Below are 20,768 nucleotides of genomic sequence, written 5' to 3'. Positions count from 1 at the left end.
GGCAAAGCGGAGATTAGCTACAGTAGTCCCTATCATGGATTCCCTTTGTAATTTTGGACCTTCATGTGTGGAGTTTGCATGTTCGCCCTGGGCTTATGTGGATTTTTCCAGGGTTCTCCGGTTTCATCCCACATTCCAAAAACATGCATGGTAGACTGATTGGACACTGTAAGTTGCCCCTAGGAATGAGTGTGGGCTTGAACGGTTGTCCGTCTCCTTGTGCCCTGCGATTGGCTGACCACCAATTCAGTGTGTCTGCGCCTGGTGCCCGTGGTTAGCTGGATTCCAGCACCCCCAGCGACCCTTATGAGAAAATGAATGAATGCAATATTTTTTTTATGGCTAACTCAATTTTTTCCCTGGTGTAAGCGCCGTTGTTATAGCGTTATAGCATAGTTGGCTGGGATAGGCTACAGCACCCCTGTGACTCTTGCAAGCATAAGCAGCAATGAATTAATCAATGTTTTTATTTATTTATAAAGATAGCATCAGCATTAGTTGAAAGAACACAACTGGGTTGCGGAATAGAGGGGCAAAAATAGCAAGCTTCAACTCTAATTATTACCATCACCACCTCATTTCACAAGACCCTAAAGCTCTCCTCTCTTCATTTTCATGATAATAATTTCATAACTTTGACTCATAAATGTTGCGATATAGTCGATGGCGTTCATTGAAAGACGCCGAGTGATGAAAAATAGCGCAAATAACAAACTATATGCGAGAAAAAGTTGCATATTTCATATTTTCATCAACAAATGTTTACATCATTTAATATTGCACATGCATGAACTAAGACATTTATATATATATATAAAAAAATGATAAAGCAAATCCAGCAGGCCACTCGTAATTGCCTAAAATTCGAAAACGTGTGCGTTAGGCAGGTTAATTAACACACATGCATTGAAAAAGAGCCCCGTGCACTTTGGCCCGAAGTGGCCCACGCACACGCCGAAGCTTCGACAAATGTCATCCCGCTTCCCACGCGCTGCCGTCGGCCAAGACCAAGTCCACAAGTCACTCACTTGCCAAGCTCCTCGTACAACTGATACTCGTCCGTAAATCGCGTACACGTCGTTGTAGCCATGTTTTTTTTGTTGTTGACGATTTTCAATCTCCTTCTTCCTCTTTGCTCCTCCGCGTCTCAGGTAAAATAGCGTCTGCGAACCAGTCGATGGACGGGAGAAGTAAAATACAAACAACAGGTCTGCCCTGTTGCCCCTCAAAAATGAAGTCGCCCTGCACTTTGGCAGCGGACGAGGCTGAGTGATTAAGCGAGGTTTAATCGGGAAACACCGAGCCGAGTGTCAAGGGACTCCTTGGCTTTCTCTCTCGCTCTGTCTCCCCCGATCGCTACCACCACCCTCCCTACCTCCCTCGCTTTCTCTCCCACCCACGAGAGCCTGACTTTGCCACAAATTGAATTGAACTGAATGCTTTTAAACATAATGACATTTAAAGCTTCACCACGAAGTGCACAAATAACAACAACAACGAAATAAATAAAGAATCAATAAATAATCCATAAATAAGTACTCAATATAATAAGTAATTATAATCATAATAATTCATAATAAATCAATCAATAATAATTAATAATCAGTAACTCATAACAATACATAATAAGTAATAAGTAGCCACCAACATGAATAAGTAAGAAAGTGCACAAATAACAGCAAACCGACAAATAAATAATCAATAAATAATAACAATAAATAGTTACAAATATTGTCAAAAAGTAATACATAAATAGTACTCAACACAATAAATATTCAGTAAATAGTAATAATAAATATGAATAAAAGATCATCAATACATAATAAGTAGGGAAGTGCACAAACATAACAACAACAAACAAACAAATAAACCTAAAATAACAACAATACATAATCTATAAATAATTTGTCATTATATTATAATTTCAGCCTGACTGAGACAGTGACAACATCATATAGTATTGTCGTTTATGAAAAGGAACCTTGGGGGAAGGAGTGGGTGAGCGCAAGTTTGGACAAGGGTGCATCAGGAATCCTAAACACACAACAGGACATACAGGTTTGACAAGCACTAAATCTCTGTAGCGTATGTAGGGATTCTGTTTGCATGGATTTGTACTTTTGTCTTTTGTATGTAATGCATGTGTTTTAAAAGTCAAATTTTCAATATCTCGAAATGTTATGTTGCACAAGTATTGTATCAATTTTGTCTGAAATGATCTTCACACGTGTTTTTGGTGGAAATTGACAATTGCTGGCAACACTTCCACTCCCATCTTCTAGTTAGCAGCACGCAGCCACCATGCAATCTGCAAAATAACGGTACAAAGTGCGCTGACAGCTGGGCATGTTGAGCCAACAAGGAATTTACCAATACTGTCATATGCAGCTGGGTATGATGACAATTAGGCTTTTGTCAAGTCAATGATGATGACAAAACCTGTGTCTGAATTAGAGAACATTGTGTGGACTTGTATTTAATATTTATTATTATTATTATTTATTGATGATTTATTTGTGCACTTCCGGGTGAAGCTTTAAAACACCATTATATTTGCAAAATGACAATAAAAGCATTCAATTAAAAAAAAAAACTATTTATGTCTGGAATTTTCCTCTTATCTCAAATTTCTCATATGTTTGGACACTTCTATGTCAAGGTATAGTATAATTGTAGTGTTCATAAGTGACCAGGCACTCCACAGACTCAGTTATTTTTATACAAAAAGAGAAGGACCATTTTTTCTAATGTCTTTATTAAGATTGCTCCTTAAACAAACAATGACATCATTCATCTTCTTTCAAATCGTCTAATCCGCGATGTTTATCAAAACTGCTGTTATGAGAAAAATAAGGAATCCCATGAGTAGGTATGTCGACAGATACCTTCTAGACATGATAATGCGTGTGTGTTTCTGTGAGGACTATTTCTGAACACAAATACATATAACATACATGTGTGTGTGTGTGTGTGTGTGTGTGTGTGTGTGTGTGTGTGTGTGCGTGCGTGCGTGCGTGTGTGTGTGTGTGTGTGTGTGTATATGTCTGGGGTTCGAAATGGGTCAGTTCCTCAGATTGGATTCAGGTTCTCTGTCTCCTATCAGGACGTCTTCTGAAAGACGAACACCAAATAGATACTGGCGGCTTCCCACTCAGACCTGCTGAGTGTACCGAGACGGATTCCGGCCTGACCAGCCCGGTCACAGTGCTCGCGGGCATGCCGGTACTCGTCCTTGTCCTCGGGCCCTGGGGGTCCATCGTGCTCACCCGGGAACTCCTCCAGGGATCGCATCTTCATCATGAGGTTGCGGTGGTGGCTCCGTTTGACCTTCTCTTGGAAGAACTCGGAGAAACGCTGCTTGCTCACTAGCTTCATGCCATAGCGTGACGCCATACGCTCAAGTAGGGGGAAGTAGACCAGGAACTCCGGGACATCCACCACCTGTAATGTACAAAACGTGAGCGTGTATTGTTACAGACTGTTTCAAAAATTGGACAATTTCCATGAATTCCCATATGAAGTCTTGGGAACTTTGAAAATATTCTAAACTGGAAAGTTTATATTGGAAACAAGTGAATTGAGGAATGAGAATTGACCTATCATATTTACTTCCATCCACCAGTAGGTCAGAATTACTGTTCTTATTTATCAATGCACCTTCAATTTTGTTGTACAATATCATAAAATATTATTGTATTCCAGGGGGCGGGAACTGTTTTGACAGAGACAGCCAATTCATATTTTCAAATGTTTTTCCTTGAGAACCATACTCAGAATTAAAAAATAAACAAGCCACATAAGGCTCCCGAGCCATAGGGTCCCTAACCCTGCTCTATTCTATACTCGTAAACGTATTGCTTTAGGGAGTCGTGTGAGTGGCAAGCTTGCTGATGAAATCACAAACCCTGTGATAAAGTGTCAACGTATGGTTCAAAAGCAAAAAATGTTTGAGTGCAAGTATGAGATACTCACCTGATCCAAGTTGAAGTGGTACTGGCATCCAAATAGTGGGTATTCACCTCGCGCCTGGAAAGACACCTTGAACACGTCATTGCCAAAAGAGAGCGAGTCGGACAACTCCAATCGCTTGACTAGCTCGAAGGCGTCCGGCGTGGTTCCGATGAAGAATCCTCCGGGCTTGAGGCGCTCGCAGGCATTTCTCAGCATCGTGTCAGCCTTTTTCTCGCTCTCGAAGGAGTAGTGGTACACAAACTGGCAGCTACAGATGTCAAATTTCACGTCAGGCTTGTCGTACTTGTCGGCAAGGAGCTCGTTGGTGCAGTCGGCTGTGATGAACTGGGCACTGAACGACTGGTTGCCGTGACTCCTCTTGCGCATGTCCTCGTAGCGGCTTCGGCATTGCTCCACCGAAATGTCGGCTATGTCGGCGCACACAATGTGAGCGATGCCGCCCTTGCGCCATTTCAGCAGGTCGCCACCTTTGCCGCAGCCCAGGTCGAGGACAGAAAGACTATGCTGCCCGGCATTGCGAACCTTCTCCACGGTCTCGCCAATGAGGACGCTGAGGATAGATTGAAACTGGATCAACTTGGCAATTTTGTCAGGAAACACACTGCAAGCATTATTTACCACATTACATCAAATACTGTCCGTTCATGGCTGGACAGGTTAACTTTATTACACCAATCAATCAATCAATCAGAAAAGGACAATAACCTGATAGGAAATAAAGTTCTTTTGTTTTATCCACACAAATGTTTCGTGTATATTTATTTATTTTATTCAGGGGCGTTTAATTACATTTGTTGTGATAGTATCATATTCAATCATGTGTTTCCACTACCAAAGCCTGATGAAAAAAATCCCGGGATGAAACATTGTGCGTGATATAGTTCACATTTTGACAGGCATTCTTAATGTCATTTTTTTTTAAGTGTTATGGTATGAGAATCATTGCGTAATTTTTATTCATATAAAAAAAAAATTTCAAATTATTAGTGTAGCATCGATATACATTTGTGATCGCCCATTACTACTAATTGAGTTAAATTGTTTCTGGGAAAGAAGTAAAGGTTAAAGTATAATATATCAGCAATAAACCTTTTAATCCAGTTGTTGAAATTCCGCATGTAGAAGATGCGACTTTGGCTCCGCGCAGCCAGTCCGACCTCTTGGAGCCGGTTGTAGTGGTTGGCCACATTGGTGTTGTGATCAACCTGATTTTTTGGTATTTTGTGTTGATGCGATTCGTCGTCCAAATCCCGTTTTCTCGTTAGCAAATTCTCTTTCTTTTCTGTACTGTCCCCGTTAGCGTCCATGTTTATTTGGTCTGCAGCTGTAAGCGCGGCGCATGCGCATAAAACTGCTTCCCGGTCAATATTAGTAGTAACATCCGGGTTCAAAAACAAACGTTTTCGACTGTTAGATAGGCTAGAAATTAATAAAGTCAAAATTATACATCCATGTTTTTTCTTTTTTTTAATATCTATATATACTTAAAGCATTAAGGAATAAATGATTTAATAAAATTGAATAACTCTTAAAAAGAGTAATATTATTCAGCTTTTTTTTAAACTATTCTTTGCATTTAGGAAAGCAGTTGTCAAGTCCAGAGCTTGCATACAAAGGGTGTTTTATTCAGACAAAGAAAACACAGTTTAAGAAAAAAGTTAGGTCGCTCATTACAAGAATGTCATGGCATCTGATTCAAGTTGCGCATATGCACTGACAGTACATTTGAGTGTCAAAGCCCTGCTGAGGTTAAGTAAAAATAGCAACTTCTAGTGTGTATATATTTATAGATATACTGTATACATATATGGTGACATGTCACATTGAGCAGGGGTTGGACATGTGGCATGTCATCACATTTTTCAAGTTTAAAAAAAACATGTATGCATAAGTAATTAATTTTCACTTCAATTACCTAAAAGAAAATTGCTAATACTTGTGCAGTTCCAAAGCACCGCTGCACATTTTGCCGCCTCCCAAAATATGGAGAATACGCTTTAATCAATAAAAAATAACCACAAAACAAATTGTTATCATATAAAAAAGAAATGATTTTAACAATTTCAATATAAAAACACCAGGCCAATCAAACATATCCACTGTCGCCATTTTGACATGAACTCCCTCCCCCCACTCAGGCATTCTAAAAACACGAGGCATACAAAAACATTATAGTTAAGTGATTCTAGTTAAGTGGGTAAGTATAACAACACAAACACTAAACAATCACTCTTGGTTATCTATCTTCAACATAATAACAATAAAAAAATATCTCTGGTCTGAGGATCGCAGTCCAGAAAAAATGTCATTGGATGTGAGGCGTCTAGACGGTCTTCTGCTGCCCCTTCTTCCCGATAAGGGACTTGTGGATGTGGGGGATGACACCTGGGAAATCACAAAAAGTGTAATTTTTTACACAGTATATGAGACCAACAAGATAAAATTATGTTTCCTACTAAAATCTATTTACGTTTTTTTCTCCACACCTAGAACTAGAAATAAGTATCAGTACAAACGTGTTACTTCAAAGGGAATATCTTCAGAAAAATTATCACGCGTGGTAATTCTGAGATACTGTATGAATCAAAAGTATATTATTAGGGTCAATATCATAAATAATTAATTAATCCAGCAATGGTTGTTTTCTTACAGCAAAACAGAAAATAACCAACAAATAGTAAATATTACTTTGCCGGCATCTACTGGTGAAAAAGAGTGTAGCAAGTCTTGTGCACCTAAGATTGATTCAGTCATCTTTTTTTGTTACAAATACGGATTATCTCATCTTATCTCATTTTATGAACAGCTTTACCCTCATTAGGGTAACGGGGGTTGCTGGTGCCTATCCCAGGCTGACTCCGGGCCAGAGGCAGGGGGGTGGCCATCAGATAGCAGGGTAATTGAATTAGTTTGAATATTCATCAATTAAAACAAAAACATCAACAACTGAACAATTTTAAGGTAACCCCAAAATTACTCCCATGCCGTACAGCTGCATTGCACTTTAACAGAACTCCCGGGTAAAATGACGTTGGTTCTATATGTTTTATTTTAATGTAACCCATCCATTATATTACGATGCTTAAATGCCAATACGTCCTTATTTTAAAATAAGGCATTAAATGACTTTTAAGCATCCTAAGGACCCACAAGAACCTTTGTGTGTGTGTGTGTGTGTGTGCGTATCCTTGTGTGATACACACCTCCGCCAGCAATGGTGGCTTTGATGAGCGAGTCCAACTCCTCATCTCCACGGATGGCGAGCTGCAAGTGGCGTGGAGTGATGCGCTTCACCTTCAAGTCTTTGGACGCATTGCCCGCCAACTCCAAGACCTGAAGAACAGAACACATTTCAAATATAAACTACACATGCACATGTAAAAGACGACACAAAATAACACACCCATACAAACTGCTCACTTCAGCGGTGAGGTACTCTAAAATGGCAGCGCTGTATACGGCAGCAGTGGCTCCGACGCGACCGTGGCTGGTTGTGCGGGTCTTCAAGTGTCGGTGGATACGTCCCACTGGGAACTGGAGGTTGGGAAGGGGACATTGACAAATATATGTATAATAAAATTATTATTCCAACTATTGGTAGTACTCCTGTCACAGGTGTGATACTTTGACCCACTCACCTGTAAACCGGCCCTCTGTGAGCGGGATACCGCTTTGGCCTTGGCTTTGCCGCTGTCTTTTCCTGCCTTGCCGCCAGCCTGTAAAAAACAATATTCACATAAATGATCATGTACATGCACATAAAATTATTTATGAGTTGATGAACAGTTCATTTGGGCGATTTTAAGATGTAAATTGAAGATTAAATACTTCTTAGGTTAGTGAATGGTTCTCTGTACAACTGACTGGCGACCAGTATATGGTGTAATGTAGTGTAGTTTATCCATCTCAACTGGGCCTCGCCCGGAATGTCGGGCCAAGCGCTACAGCTGCGTTCCTATTAGTCGGCATACATGCGTCAAATAGCGCAACATACAGTCGAATGTTGATGATATAAATACATGGACACGTGCATACAGTCAATTGAAAAGATGCGCACAGCTGAAATGGCATACCAGCGATTTGGGAAGGGGATAGTAGCACAATGAAATAGCCAAAAAGAAAATGGACCAGAAAGTCTCAAGTATGGACCCGTTTTAAAGAAAGAAAATAAACAAGGATGTCGTATGTAGGCTTTGTAAAGAGTCATGGTTCAGCTTTGTGCACTATGTAATGAACATTAACGGAACTATTTTACTCCAGTCAAAATGACTTTGGGGCTTATAACGAGATTAAAATTATCCAGTTAAAAACATTACATCTTTTATTTTTGCATCACTTAAACCAGAGGTTGTTTACAAAAAGATGTTTTTTTAACATTAATAATCATAAATAATTACATATAATTGCCCCCAAAAATCCTTAGATTAATTAACTAAATGTAAAGATTGATCAGTCAGGAGGAAAATAATCATTTGAACCAGCCCTAATGTTATGATGGAATGTTTTATGGTACAATTGGTGCACATGTGATAAATACCCCTGTTCTTTCCAACACCTAATTAAGTTTTATTTGTTTGATATTAACACGCGTTTTTGTCCTTTTTAATTATTTTATTTTGCAGACATCTTTAAGTGTGCAATTCCATCACCGTCCAGCCAATGTTTACATTCATGTACCACCCAAATGCAATTACAAGAGTTTCAACCCTGACTAAAATAAACAACCAAAAAAATTATACAAAGAGAATACTACGTTAAGGTTATTTTATTCACGTGATATTGTGACATCCGTGAAAAGTTCCAATTTTGTAGAGGGGAAAAGTGACATAAAAATACAGACAAAACTGAAAGAAAATCTAAATGAAATTAGAAAAAATTTAGTACAAATAAACAGAAAATACAAAATTCTGTATCAGTTTAAAAAAAGCGATATTTTAAAACTGATGCAGCAGCCCCGGAAACTAAACATTTTTTTTAAACAAGTTTAACTTTTTATTTGCCCCAAAAAATATTTCCTCCCTAATAAATTATTATTATTTTATTTTTTTTAATAAAATGTACCTTTTTTTCTTTGTTAAACGCCACTTGAAAATAAAACGAATAACATGACCACGGAATCCAGGCGTCTCAGTTCATACTGACAACTATAGCTAGTACAGTTAGCCAAGAACCTTCTTATTAAGAGCATGACTTTCTTGCGAGTTACAAAGAATATTAATCATTATATGACTACACCGCCGTCCCAATGCGCGCTTATAACACAGGCAGACTCGTACGTACCATTTTCCGCTTCTTGATTTGATTGAAGTAGAGAAGATGATTGCGAGTAATTTCAGTTTCCGAGGGCTAAGAAACAATAACGACCCGTTTTACCAAGTATTTTGGGGAAAAGTCGTATTGGGAACCTAAGCATCCAACCAAATTGCGCGTTATTTATTTTATCCTTCAATCTGACCAATCCGCGTGAAGTTTACACAGCGTCCACCCATCCCCCAACATGTTACATAGTACTCGCGCCTGCCTTTTGCGCGCGCGAGGTAGGCGGTACTTGGAACGTGAGTATACTTCCGAGGGGCGTTGACATTCTACTTTGACTGACAACAAAATTGGCCAATAGATCAACCAATAAACACGTATTAAAAGGATTGGCAAACATGAAGCCCAATCAGCATCAAGTACACCGTTTCTTTTGTCCAAGTAGATCGGATTTAGCCCGAAGCCCTTCATTTCCGCCAAATATATACAGTATTAGAGTTGTAACTATCCAATAAACGAACGCTGCCAGCTAAAACTGTAGATAAACGTTAAAAACAAACACTGCGACTTGCGTATACATTGTCGTTTTCGACTGTAGATGAAATACACGCAAAGCAGCTCAACCATTAGCGTTCCATTTGACTGACAAGGTACACAGCGAATAGGCATACGAGAAGGATTGGTTAAAAATGACGACCAATCTGGATTTAGTATTCAGTTATTTCTTCCAAATGGGCGGGATGTAAGGTGAGGCACCCTTTTCTGAAAAATGTACCAAAAACACAAAACAGGACGTCGTAATTGTATGTATGACGCGTGTATATTCCGCCTCTTCGAGTGTGCAGGCTTGGTGCGCGACTATAAACACTGCTAATTTGTTAAAAGAGCCCCTTGGTGCTTTTGACTTTAACGTAAATTTGATACACTCTGTGGCGTCACCGGAGACGAGGCGTTCACATTCAACTTGAAGGGCAAGAAAATCGACGAATCAAAAAGCGAAATTTGAGTTTGTGGGAGGATTGACAGTCGTGGCGGCCAATCAGCGTACAATATCCGGCGTCTGATTTCTCTCTTCCGCGAGCGAGGACTCGCCAAGCGGGTGGGGGTCAAAGATACGCAGAGACGGGCTGCTGGTGGCGAAGATGGCGGACGGGGACAGTGGAAGTGAGCGCGGAGGAAGCAGCGGCGGCGGCGGAGGAGGCGGAGGTGGGGGAGGCAGTGGTGGAGGTGGTAGCGGTGGCGGCGGCGGCTTCCAGCATTACCAGCGGGAGCCCGAGACGCAGGAGTTGGCCTCGAAGCGGTTGGACATTCAAAACAAACGCTTCTACCTTGACGTGAAGCAGAACGCGAAAGGCCGGTTCATTAAAATCGCCGAGGTCGGCGCCGGGGGCTCCAAAAGTCGGCTGACTCTCTCCATGTCGGTGGCGGCCGAGTTCCGTGACTACCTCGGGGATTTCATTGAGCACTACGCCCAGCTCGGGCCTAGCACCCCGGAGCAGATCGCCCAGTCGGCGGGCGGCGATGACAGCGGGCCTCGGCGGGCCTTGAAGAGCGAGTTCTTGGTGAGAGAGAACCGCAAATACTACCTCGACTTAAAGGAGAACCAGCGGGGCCGCTTCCTGCGAATCCGCCAGACGGTCAACCGAGGCCCGGGCTTCTCCGCCGGTTCCGGGGGCATGGCCGGCATGCAGGCCGGCCAGACCATCGCCTTGCCGGCCCAGGGCTTGATCGAGTTCCGCGACGCCTTGGCCAAGTTGATTGACGACTACGGCGGCGACGACGACGAGTTGAGCGGTGGGGTCGGAGCCGGAGGGGCGGTGGGCTACGGGGATCTCCCGGAGGGCACCTCCATTATGGTGGACTCCAAGCGGTTCTTCTTCGACGTGGGCTCCAACAAGTACGGCGTGTTCTTGCGGGTCAGCGAGGTCAAGCCCAGCTACAGGAACTCAATCACGATACCCTTCAAGGCCTGGGCCAAGTTCGGCGGAGCCTTCAGCCGCTACGCCGAGGAGATGAAAGAGATCCAGGAGCGCCACCGGGACAAGGGCTTCGAACGCCGGGCCGCCACCGAAGAGTCCGAGGGCGACGACGTGGATGACGATTGACGGATTGACGGACGGACGGACGGATAGACGGACGGCTCGTGGATAACTTTGTTTTCACGCTCAAGCTTCCAACAGCTGGCAGAGAAACGAGATCCAGAGTTCAAGGAGCGACCATTACGTGCATGACGAATCGGAACTATTTTCAAACGCGGAAGTAAAAATGAAATATCTCCAACAGAGAATTTAGTGTCTATATAGTGCTATATAACAAGAAAAAGCTTAGGTGGATGTTATAGATACATGGCAAGTAGTCAAGTCCTTGTATGAGATGCCTCTATTGATTGAGAATATCTATATATATATTAAAAAAATACATATACTTTGATTGTACATTTGATAGAAGTTCAGCTGAAGACAGATCACTGAGGTTATATATTTCCTGGTTAGAAGCTAATATGAGCAGCCCCCCTTCTCGAGGACCAGGACCAGAAGATACTCTGTACTCGAGAGCCAATCAGAGGAGCTCACCTGACGTGTAGTCTGCAGAAACCCTACCCACCACCCTCCAGCGCTCATTTACACCCTAGGCAGATGCCTAAGGTTCCAAATCAGAAGTTCTCGCTTGACGACTTTGTAGGTTGTGGACCCCCTGGCAACAGGGAACCAGTCCATTCCGGTGTAAATGTGTTGCAAGCACACATTTCTTAAGCCCACCCTTGGGGAGGTCATTTGGACTCAGGAGTTGACAACACTTTGGAGTTACATCGGCGCCGTGTGTGACATCCATGGCAACCAATCTTGTCACACAAACCAATCCTCCATTTGATTGGCTCCCCAATTTTCAGGTTTATTGAGGTCCTTGTTCGATTAGGTGCTTTGGGGAAAAACAACAAGGGTGCTGTACTAAAGTATTTAAAAAAAAAAAAAAGAATTAACTAAAGTATACATAGAATTATTTTTCAAAAGAGTTTTATGTCTCAGAAATTTAAGACCTTTATTATGAAAGTGGCCTATTAAAAAAAATAACAAAAAACATTTAAAAAAAATTAAAAAAACAGAAACTCAAAGAATGAGATTTGGTCATCTCTCTTTTTTTGTTTTTCTTTTTATTTCCCAGAATGCAGGGTTTCCCAAATGGAGGGTCATTGGGTCATTTGGGATCCTGGCAGGGTTTTCATGTTTTAGTATACAGTAACGTATGTGGTGTACATTTGTTGTAGCATTTTATATGTTAATAATGGATAACAAAGTACGTGATGTCTATTGATTTTGCAATCCAGCCAGGAATCCCAATATCTTTTTGACAATTTTTTGTCTTTATCTTGGAAGTGTACAACACTATTCTTATAATACATCAGTAATTTCAATACTACATTATTTTTTGGGCAAATATTACATGCAAAATGTCTCTTGTGACATTCAAAAACAACAGCCCAAACATGATTTCTCATTTTAAATAATACAACTTTAATTCAAAAAATCTTAGGACACTATTTTCTTAAAAAATATATATATATATAAATATATATATATATATTGTCTTGCTAATTATATTTGTTAAATCTTAATAACTCAATAACTTGTTTTTAACCACTAGTAAGATTAGTGTTTTTATAACAACACTACTTTATTCCCATAAATACTTTCTTGCCGTATGATTTAATTCTTAAAACACTAATCCCTCCTAAAAATATTTTTCACAAATGAAAGCATTTAAAAAAAAAAGACAAATTAACTGTGAAAATGTTTTTTTTTTAATTGTCTCCATAGAAATCAGTGAAAAAGTGGTGTATGTATATACACCAGTACATGCAAACATAATACCAGCAATTTTAAAGCTTTATCAATTCAAATTTTCAGGTGACGTGTTCTAAAAGTTATGGATTTTGATATTTTATATAGTTGTAATGACATTTTTTGTTTGGGAAACCCTGCCTATGCTTTGAACAAGAGCTTTTTGTTTGATAGCAACACTCCTGGACACTTCCAGGCCTCATTTATCACCTTCTCCCCCCCCCAAAAAATGACCATCACAACAATTTTTCCCCTTTTTTTGCATGCATGTTCTTTTGTTGCCTTTTTTGGGAGAGGGGCGTCCTTCAATAATATTTTTTCCTTTATTTGGTGAGAAAAAAAAAGAACAATCATCACTCATCTGTCCCTCATGTCGTTGCCCCCCTACTTCCTTTGCAAACATCTTTTTCCCAATGAAACCACAGCAGAAAATGTCACATGAGACACACAAAATACCACCTGGGAGCAATAGTTTTATTTTGTATTGATTTATAAATATATGTATTGATAAAGATTTACCACACAAGATTGAATGACATCCTTCTTCCAGTACTGTGTTCCGTGAAATGGCAGCTGTTTTCGGTCATGTGTTTTCTGCTGTAAAAGTTATTTTCAACGACAAAATGGTGATGATGATGATGATGATGATAATTAAAAAAAAAAAAAAAAAGAATTTTGCTTAGGGTACGTGTGTTTTTTTGTTTCCTTTTAAAATTAATAACATGATGGTCTGACTTACCCCAAACTGGAATTTGCTGTTTATCTGGCAACATGATAAAACATGTAATTTGTAGCTTTTTTTGACATTTCTACAACTTAATGTCACTTTGTTGTTAATCTTTTAAGAACTTTTCAATTGTAATCGCCTGCCTCTCTTCATCTTTAAACTTTACCACATTTTCCTTGAGAAAATATTCAAAAGTCAAAAATCAAAACAAACTTTATGCTAACTTTACTCCTATAACATTTTCATTCTTCCTGCCTTAAACATAGTTAAAAATAAAATATGAACTACACATGGATATACATTGGCGGTACAGGTATGAGTTAATAGCACGTATGCCTTGCAGTTATGAGATCAATGGTTGAATCCCGGGCGGAGTTTGCGTGTCCTCCCTGGTCCTGTGCCGGATTTCTCTGTGTACTCCGATTTCCTCCATCTGCTAGTCTAATCGAACACTCCCAATTGTCCAAATATGAGTGTGTGCGTTAATGGTTGATTGTCTTAGTGTGCCCAGCGATTAGCTAGTAAGTAATTCAAGGTTTAGAATAGGAAATATTGTCTATATTTCTCTGCAATAGGCTCCAGCACCCCCACGACAGTACGCGCTCCAGAAAATGTTTGCATGAATACCTCTAATATCACATATGGGGCAGTAAGGAGCACATGCAGAGATCTAAAAATACACATGAGGTCAACGGGGCGATGAAAGCCTCAACTGGGCGTGTTTTATTTTGGAGGTACTAAAAGGGAGACAGCTGTCGTTTTATTTTGTTAGTCCTGAATGTGAAGCACCTGTCAGCCATCAGTCTAAGAATGGCCAAATGTGGGTTGACGGTAGGACCAGTGAGTTTCCTTCCACATGCTACACAATGTCCGGATTTATTTATTCATTCATTTTCTGAACCGCTTTATCCTCACTAGTGTCCGATCAGCCTACCTTGCATGTCTTTGGAATGTGGGAGGAAACCACAGTACCCGGAGAAAACCCAAGCAGGCCTGAGGAGAACATGCAAACTCCACATAGGAGGACCTACCTGGATTTGAACCCAGGTATGTTCACTTTGTAACTCACTAATATTGTATGTACATAATTAAATACTTTCATTTCTTTGACACCTAGCCCCATCAATTTCGGCAAGTAAGTTAAATTATAAGGCCAAAAATAAAATGCCCCGCCCACATGAGTTCTAGTTGAAATGAATACGGCCCACAAACCAGAGTTTGACAGCTCTGCTTTATTACTTCAAATGTATGGTTGTAAGCCACTTTAAAAATAACATGAACAATGTGCTTGACTATAAAAAGTAATTAACACATGAAATTACTGAGGGAAAAATGATATTTAAATCACTGTCAGTTTATGCAGTTTAAGCTCAAATACAGACAACTTGTACTCTTCACACTTAAATGATCACAATACTACCAATCAACAACAATAACACTCATAAAATCATGCAACATCAGTAAACCAAATGAAGGCAATATCTAGAGTGATTTAGTATACTGTTAAAAAAACTAGGTTTAAATCCAGGTGGGTCCATCTGTGTGGAGTTTGCATGTTTTCTCTTTGCCTGCATGGGTTTTGTCTGGGTACTCCGGTTTCCTCACACATTCCAAAGACATGCATGGTAGGCTGATTGGACACTCTAAATTGCCCCTAAGTATGAGTGTGAGCGTGAATGGTCGTTTGTCTCATTGTGCCCTGCGATTGGCTGGCCATCAATTCATGGTGTCCCCCGTTAGCTAGGATGGGCTCCAGCACCCCCCCCCAACCCTAGTAAAGTAGTTCAGAAAATAAGATGAAATGAGAAAAAAACATAAAAGCTTTTTTTTTTAAATCTACAAAAAGTAGTGGACAAATGTAAAACTATGATTGCACGTGTTTCTTCATGTGTTTATTCCTATTCCACTTATAACTAAAGGATAAACCGCAAAACGAACAACTAAAGGGTTTTTCTCCCGTGTGTGTGATCATGTGAGATGCAAGATGTGACTTCTGAATAAACGCTTTCCCACAGAGCGTGCAGACGAAAGGTTTTTCCCCTGTGTGTTTCCTCATATGGACGACCAATAGTGCATTGCTAACCAATATTCTGCCACAAATCGAGCAGATAAAACCTTTCTTATGTTTTTTGTGAACTGTCTTTGTTAGTAAGACTTAGTGCGTCTTCTTCACAATATTTTAGGCGTTGGTCATCAACGCCACAGGACGCAACGCTTCTCAAATGTATATAAAATGATGGAATTCACCAAAATAACTGCCTCCAGAAGCACTTATTTCAAAACAAAATCCATTCATCTCATCCCCCAAAAACACTTCACTGACTGACTGTACAATTCATTTAATACATTATTCAAATTATTGTATAATAATACTGTTTTTACCATATTTTTATTGGGACCCTGGATTCCCCAATTTGGCACATTTCTTATTAATCATATGGAGCCCACAGGCAGAACAGAATGTAAAATATTATACAACTACAATTTTTTTTCATGTCATGTTAATTATTGGAGTATATATGTTTTTTTTCTCGTTAGAATCATGAATGATAGTATTGTTTGTTGCACGTATTCCGTCCCACAGTTAAGTGGCAGTATTGTACAAGTATTGCAGTAGAAGAAGAAAACTACTTCCGGGGTTGGTTTTACGCGCGTTAAACAAGACGACGAGCAACACGTTGTGTGTATATTCGTCCACCGGTGAGGTTCTCAATAAACGTAAATAATGGCGTCTGCTGCTAACCCACCGCTGTATGCCAGGACCTTACCCTGGTGAGTCAAAATCTACAATGGCATTTAAACGTGGTTAAGTGCTAATTTAGTCAACGTCTCAAGACTTCCTGCCTCTTTCCTTCCTTACTCGTTATACTATTTATTTGGACTGTTTCAAACAATTGGTGCCTTAGCCGAATGCCTGAATTCATCATGAGTTTAATTACTTGACTTGATAAAAGCTCACATTTCCATTCATTGGAAACAAATGCTTTAATGACAGACTGATTAGGACCCCTCGAAGGCCGGAGTTGGTGACACCTGCCCGAAATCAAGTTAATTAATTAAGTTCTGGGTGGCCATAATGGCGTTCTCGGGGTACTTTTGGTGCAAATTGGCATAGAGATTTATGGGGTGATTAAAAAAAAAAAAAAAAAAAAACACAACATCACAATTGCCTTTTAAAGAGCGCTGGTTCTTGGTCACATTTGTCTTTTTATGTTATATGTTAAGATCATGCCAAGTGTGCCACTGTGTTCCAAAGGAATGACTTGTTGTCTTCTGTGTCTTCTAGGGTTGAAAAATACAGACCACAGAAGCTGGACGACTTGATTTCACACAAGGACATTCTCAGCACTAGTAAGGTTAAACACAACGGAAGCATTTCATTTAGCATTGACACAGTTACTGTAAAGCGAGTTTCCGTCGAGTGTTATGTTGCGGTTCATTTCTATTTTACAATTTTTTGGAGGGTACGCTTGGTACCCGTGGCCATTTTTCGTCATCTTTTCATTGAGATCCAAGTGGGTTAGAGCATTACCATAAGTGGACCTAAAAACACCTGCTCTGACTTATCATCTAACGATTTTTGTGAAATGAAAATGTCGGTGCTATCGACCATCAAAGGTGTACAGATATTTTTCTGTAGAATAAGAAATAACTTATTAGCGTATTGATTTGACTTTTGGCAGCTTTGCATTGCATGTTCAACAGTCTTCACAAAATAAAAATTTAAAAATGCCATGTGATTATTGTTGTTGTTATTACAAATACAGCTTATTTTCTCGCATATAAGCCGCATTTGTAACTTAAAAAATGATGACTGAATAAATGGTACGGCTTATATGCGCACAAGATACTCTTTCACCATATGTGGCTATTATAGTGCACATCCATTCAGTATATATATTTTTTTGCGTGTATAGAAAAAGCACCATTGTCCACTGTTTGTTGCACCTAATATGATGTCATACTTACACATACTTTCTAGCTGGTAAGAACAAATCCATTGATAACATGCTACCAAGTTAATTGCCTTGAGAAACCTTTGCCTGAAACATTGGTATCTAAGTCACGTTTCAATTTTTCAGTCCAAAAATTCATCAGTGAGGATCGACTGCCACATCTGTTGTTCTATGGCCCCCCCGGTACCGGCAAGACATCCACAATCCTGGCCTGTGCCAAGCAGCTATACAAAACAAAGGAGTTCAACTCTATGGTTCTGGAGGTATGTCATGGTGGTGTCCTTCCTTCCAAAAAGTTTTCACTGTTTTTTTGTGACCGCCTATTATTTGCGTTTCAGCTAAACGCTTCAGATGACCGAGGTATCGATGTTGTGCGAGGTCCCATCCTTAGCTTCGCCAGCACCAGAACTATCTTCAAGTAAGACCCTTTTATTTCAGACTTTTTAGGGGCACTTTTAACAAGAAATCTTGTTCAGGAAGGGCTTCAAGTTGGTGATACTAGACGAAGCTGACTCCATGACACAGGACGCCCAGAATGCATTGCGGCGAGGTGAGCAAAGGAATCTTTGTAATGTCAAGGAAACTTGTGACAGCTCTCCTAATGTCTCGTGTCACATGTTGTGTTATTTCAGTGATGGAGAAATACACGGAGAATACACGCTTCTGCATGATTTGCAACTACCTGTCCAAAATCATCCCGGCATTGCAGTCGCGCTGCACGCGCTTCCGCTTCGGACCGCTTTCGCCAGACCAGATGATACCCAGACTGCAACACGTCATCCAGGAGGAAGGGTTTGTATTTTTAACTGCCTTTTTACATTCAACTCACTATAAAAGATGCTAATAGCTTTTTGCAATAGAAATGTTCCTTGATTTGAAACATTTTACATAGGAAAAAGGGTGTGGTTAATAGCCGATTAAGCTCGACTGTTGTTTTCAACTTGAACACTTCAATGTAATGGATTCCCATTTAATCCCTTTAAAGCCAACAAAATGACTAGTATCCAAATTTACAATTTTGCCATCTTTGCTTCTTTTTTTCAGTTTTAATGCGTTTCTGTTCTCCTTATTATCAAAAAAATCTAATTGATTCCTAGAAAATAAAACACAAATCATATTAAATGACTTTTTATGAGGGAATTATCAGTTTTTCCTCGGGGGTTATCACATAAAAACATTTAACTTTTCACATCATGGGAAAACGAAATGTGTGAAATTTGGGTTGAAATTCCCCAATGTTCTCTGCGTTCAGCGTGGACATCACTCCAGACGGAATGAAGGCAATTGTGACTTTATCATCGGGTGACATGCGAAGATCCTTGAACATCCTGCAGGTTCCTACATCGTTGATATTCATCGACTGTTTTGACGTTTCGATTGACACGTACATGTCTGTGCAGTGCACTAGCATGGCGTACGACCAAGTGACTGAAGACACGGTGTACACTTGCACGGGGCACCCTTTGCGCTCAGACATCGCCAACATCTTGGACTGGTCACTCAATAAAGACTTCACCACCGCGTACAAGGGTAAGTCAACACGGGAGCGCCGCCTCTCATTTTTGATTTCACCTGATTTAATTCTGAGACTCCATTTAGTAACTTCACCTCGTCGTGTACCATGAAAGCACTTTAAAACATGTCAGGGAGTTTAAAAGTCACTTGATTTAGTTTTAATGTTCACGTTTTGGCATTTTCCAGAGATCCTGGCGCTGAAGACGTTAAAAGGTTTGGCGCTGCAAGACATCCTGACTGAAGTGCACCTACTCATCCACAGAGGTAACGGTCACAATAGAAGTACAGTCATGCCTCTACTTACAAATGCCTCTAGGTACTCATTTTTATATGCAAATGAGTGACTCGAGATACGAAAAATAATCCAACTTATCAAATCCTCCCAAAAGTTAATGCATTTCCTTATCCCCTATTTTATCCAAGTTACCAAATCCTTCAAAAAGTAAATGCATTTCCTTATCCCCTATTTTATTTTGAAAATATTGTCGCGGATGCATTGATTCTCCCTCGCTACCCTCTACGGGCTCTCATTGGCTGTCTCACTACAACCACTATCCATGTTTCAAGATTCTCTTACATAGCTATCCACTTCGACTAAATGCTCCCCTTATTAATGATTGCAATTCCTGTTATTCAGTGGTTAAAAATAATACAAATGCAACGCGGCACATATTTTTATATATATTTGGCGGTTGTGTGAGGACCGTGGAACAAATCTGAAAATTTACTTATAAAGAACTGCTCTACTTATAAAATGTTTGTTTGACACCAGGTTGAACATCCAGGCTAAAAATAATCTTGCTAAACACATACATAGTGCTATACTGCCCCGATTGTTCAACATACCTTTTCAAAAATAGTTTGTTGTTAACGAAGGCACATCTTTTTTTTGTAACTTTTATTTACTTTTTCAGTGGACTTCCCGCCGTCGGTGCGGATTGGTCTACTCATCAAGCTGTCTGATATCGAGTAAGTCATGTGACTTGGGAACGGTGTTTAGTGATCGATCTTTGGCGCTCACCCCATTTCTTTTCCCATGGTTCTTGGACAGACACCGGCTGGCCTCGGGCACCAACGAAAAGATCCAGCTCAGTTCCATGGTGGCGGCATTCCAGATCGTACGCGACATGGTGGTTGGCGAGGCCCAGTGATGGACGACGGTTAGCGCGAGGAGCACCATTCAAACTCACATCGGAGGCTTCAGGTCAGCCATAACACGCACAGAAAGGAACAAAATGGACGCTGAGAGTCAAGTTGTTTATTTTTTTTTTGTTTAACTCGACTTGGTCAAAAAAATATCCCGGTTTCAGTCAAATCCAAGATTTGTAAAATGGTGGATAAATGACTTCTCCGAATTTCTTCCCACGTGTTAAAATTATTATTTTTTTTGTTAGCCCCCCAAAATCCAGATGTTGGTAACATCAGTGTAAACTTGTATGTATTCATCCACAGTAAAGTATGTTCTCTTTACACCAATTGGTTATCTGCTTATATCGTATTACC

At 40.1% G+C, this 20,768-nt stretch overlaps 5 protein-coding genes and 1 long non-coding RNA gene across 15 annotated transcripts in view; 3 read left to right on the top strand and 3 right to left on the bottom strand.

Annotated features, from left to right (window-relative positions):
* The window catches only part of LOC144195878 (calcium/calmodulin-dependent protein kinase type II subunit beta), a 29,948-nt gene extending 28,573 nt beyond the window's left edge, over positions 1-1,375 (bottom strand). For 3 of the 9 annotated variants that reach the window (XM_077715740.1, XM_077715742.1, XM_077715743.1), the window contains exon 1: positions 1,029-1,374. In XM_077715740.1, the coding sequence (XP_077571866.1) occupies positions 1,029-1,090 (62 nt within the window). In that variant the 5' untranslated portion in view covers positions 1,091-1,374. Of the gene's footprint in view, positions 1-1,028 lie in introns of all 9 variants that reach the window. The other 6 variants (XM_077715745.1, XM_077715744.1, XM_077715747.1 and 3 more) reach the window with 3 other exon arrangements.
* On the top strand, positions 913-1,679 carry LOC144195881 (uncharacterized). The gene is made up of 2 exons (XR_013326176.1): positions 913-1,057; positions 1,152-1,679. It is a non-coding gene; the product is annotated as an uncharacterized LOC144195881 (long non-coding RNA).
* A 1,330-nt stretch (positions 1,680-3,009) lies between these two features.
* rnmt (RNA (guanine-7-) methyltransferase) lies at positions 3,010-5,329 on the bottom strand. The gene is made up of 3 exons (XM_077716087.1): positions 5,062-5,329; positions 3,973-4,522; positions 3,010-3,441 (listed from the first exon to the last, which is right to left on the bottom strand). Exons 1-3 carry the CDS (start codon positions 5,277-5,279, stop codon positions 3,100-3,102), a joined length of 1,110 nt encoding a protein of 369 aa, XP_077572213.1. The 5' UTR covers positions 5,280-5,329; the 3' UTR covers positions 3,010-3,099.
* A 247-nt stretch (positions 5,330-5,576) lies between these two features.
* LOC144195079 (histone H2A.V) lies at positions 5,577-9,589 on the bottom strand. 2 transcript variants are annotated; one of them, XR_013326043.1, is made up of 5 exons: positions 9,253-9,589; positions 7,611-7,688; positions 7,376-7,506; positions 7,176-7,305; positions 5,577-6,357 (listed from the first exon to the last, which is right to left on the bottom strand). XR_013326043.1 is itself a non-coding variant. In XM_077714459.1 (5 exons), the coding sequence occupies exons 1-5, from the start codon at positions 9,253-9,255 to the stop codon at positions 6,296-6,298; spliced, it is 387 nt and encodes a 128-aa protein (XP_077570585.1). In that variant the 5' UTR covers positions 9,256-9,557; the 3' UTR covers positions 5,577-6,295. The 2 variants fall into 2 exon arrangements, 1 of the variants encoding a protein (XP_077570585.1); XM_077714459.1 differs by having other exon boundaries at positions 7,393-7,506; positions 9,253-9,557.
* Positions 9,590-10,039: 450 nt separating this feature from the next.
* Positions 10,040-12,645, top strand: LOC144195078 (transcriptional regulator protein Pur-beta). Its single transcript, XM_077714458.1, has one exon. It carries the CDS (start codon positions 10,371-10,373, stop codon positions 11,331-11,333), a length of 963 nt encoding a protein of 320 aa, XP_077570584.1. The 5' UTR covers positions 10,040-10,370; the 3' UTR covers positions 11,334-12,645.
* A 3,754-nt stretch (positions 12,646-16,399) lies between these two features.
* rfc5 (replication factor C (activator 1) 5) lies at positions 16,400-20,741 on the top strand. Its single transcript, XM_077715409.1, has 11 exons — positions 16,400-16,566; positions 17,081-17,145; positions 17,877-18,013; positions 18,089-18,168; positions 18,227-18,300; positions 18,383-18,542; positions 19,003-19,084; positions 19,151-19,280; positions 19,452-19,529; positions 20,180-20,234; positions 20,317-20,741. The coding sequence occupies exons 1-11, from the start codon at positions 16,520-16,522 to the stop codon at positions 20,414-20,416; spliced, it is 1,008 nt and encodes a 335-aa protein (XP_077571535.1). The 5' UTR covers positions 16,400-16,519; the 3' UTR covers positions 20,417-20,741.
* The last annotated feature ends 27 nt before the right edge of the window (positions 20,742-20,768 follow it).

The sequence above is a fragment of the Stigmatopora nigra genome, chromosome 4 (genome assembly GCF_051989575.1).
Source record: "Stigmatopora nigra isolate UIUO_SnigA chromosome 4, RoL_Snig_1.1, whole genome shotgun sequence".
Lineage (NCBI taxonomy): Eukaryota > Metazoa > Chordata > Actinopteri > Syngnathiformes > Syngnathidae > Stigmatopora > Stigmatopora nigra.
Note: the sequence above shows the minus strand (reverse complement) of the source record. Positions and strands in the feature narration are given on the sequence as shown.

Excerpts from the sequence above, each read along its gene's own strand:
- LOC144195078 (XM_077714458.1), top strand. The coding sequence starts at position 10,371 with ATGGCGGACGGGGACAGTGGAAGTGAGCGCGGAGGAAGCAGCGGCGGC.
- rnmt (XM_077716087.1), bottom strand. The coding sequence starts at position 5,279 with ATGGACGCTAACGGGGACAGTACAGAAAAGAAAGAGAATTTGCTAACG. Across the intron at positions 4,523-5,061 it reads TTCAACAACTGGATTAAAAG|CGTCCTCATTGGCGAGACCG; the intron begins GTTTATTGCTGA and ends ATCTATCCTCAG. Across the intron at positions 3,442-3,972 it reads ACCACTTCAACTTGGATCAG|GTGGTGGATGTCCCGGAGTT; the intron begins GTGAGTATCTCA and ends TGTACATTACAG.
- rfc5 (XM_077715409.1), top strand. The coding sequence starts at position 16,520 with ATGGCGTCTGCTGCTAACCCACCGCTGTATGCCAGGACCTTACCCTG. Across the intron at positions 18,014-18,088 it reads TCAACTCTATGGTTCTGGAG|CTAAACGCTTCAGATGACCG; the intron begins GTATGTCATGGT and ends TTTGCGTTTCAG. Across the intron at positions 18,301-18,382 it reads CCAGAATGCATTGCGGCGAG|TGATGGAGAAATACACGGAG; the intron begins GTGAGCAAAGGA and ends GTGTTATTTCAG.
- LOC144195079 (XM_077714459.1), bottom strand. Across the intron at positions 7,306-7,392 it reads TAGAGTACCTCACCGCTGAA|GTCTTGGAGTTGGCGGGCAA; the intron begins GTGAGCAGTTTG and ends TCTGTTCTTCAG. Across the intron at positions 6,358-7,175 it reads AGCCACCATTGCTGGCGGAG|GTGTCATCCCCCACATCCAC; the intron begins GTGTGTATCACA and ends GTGATTTCCCAG.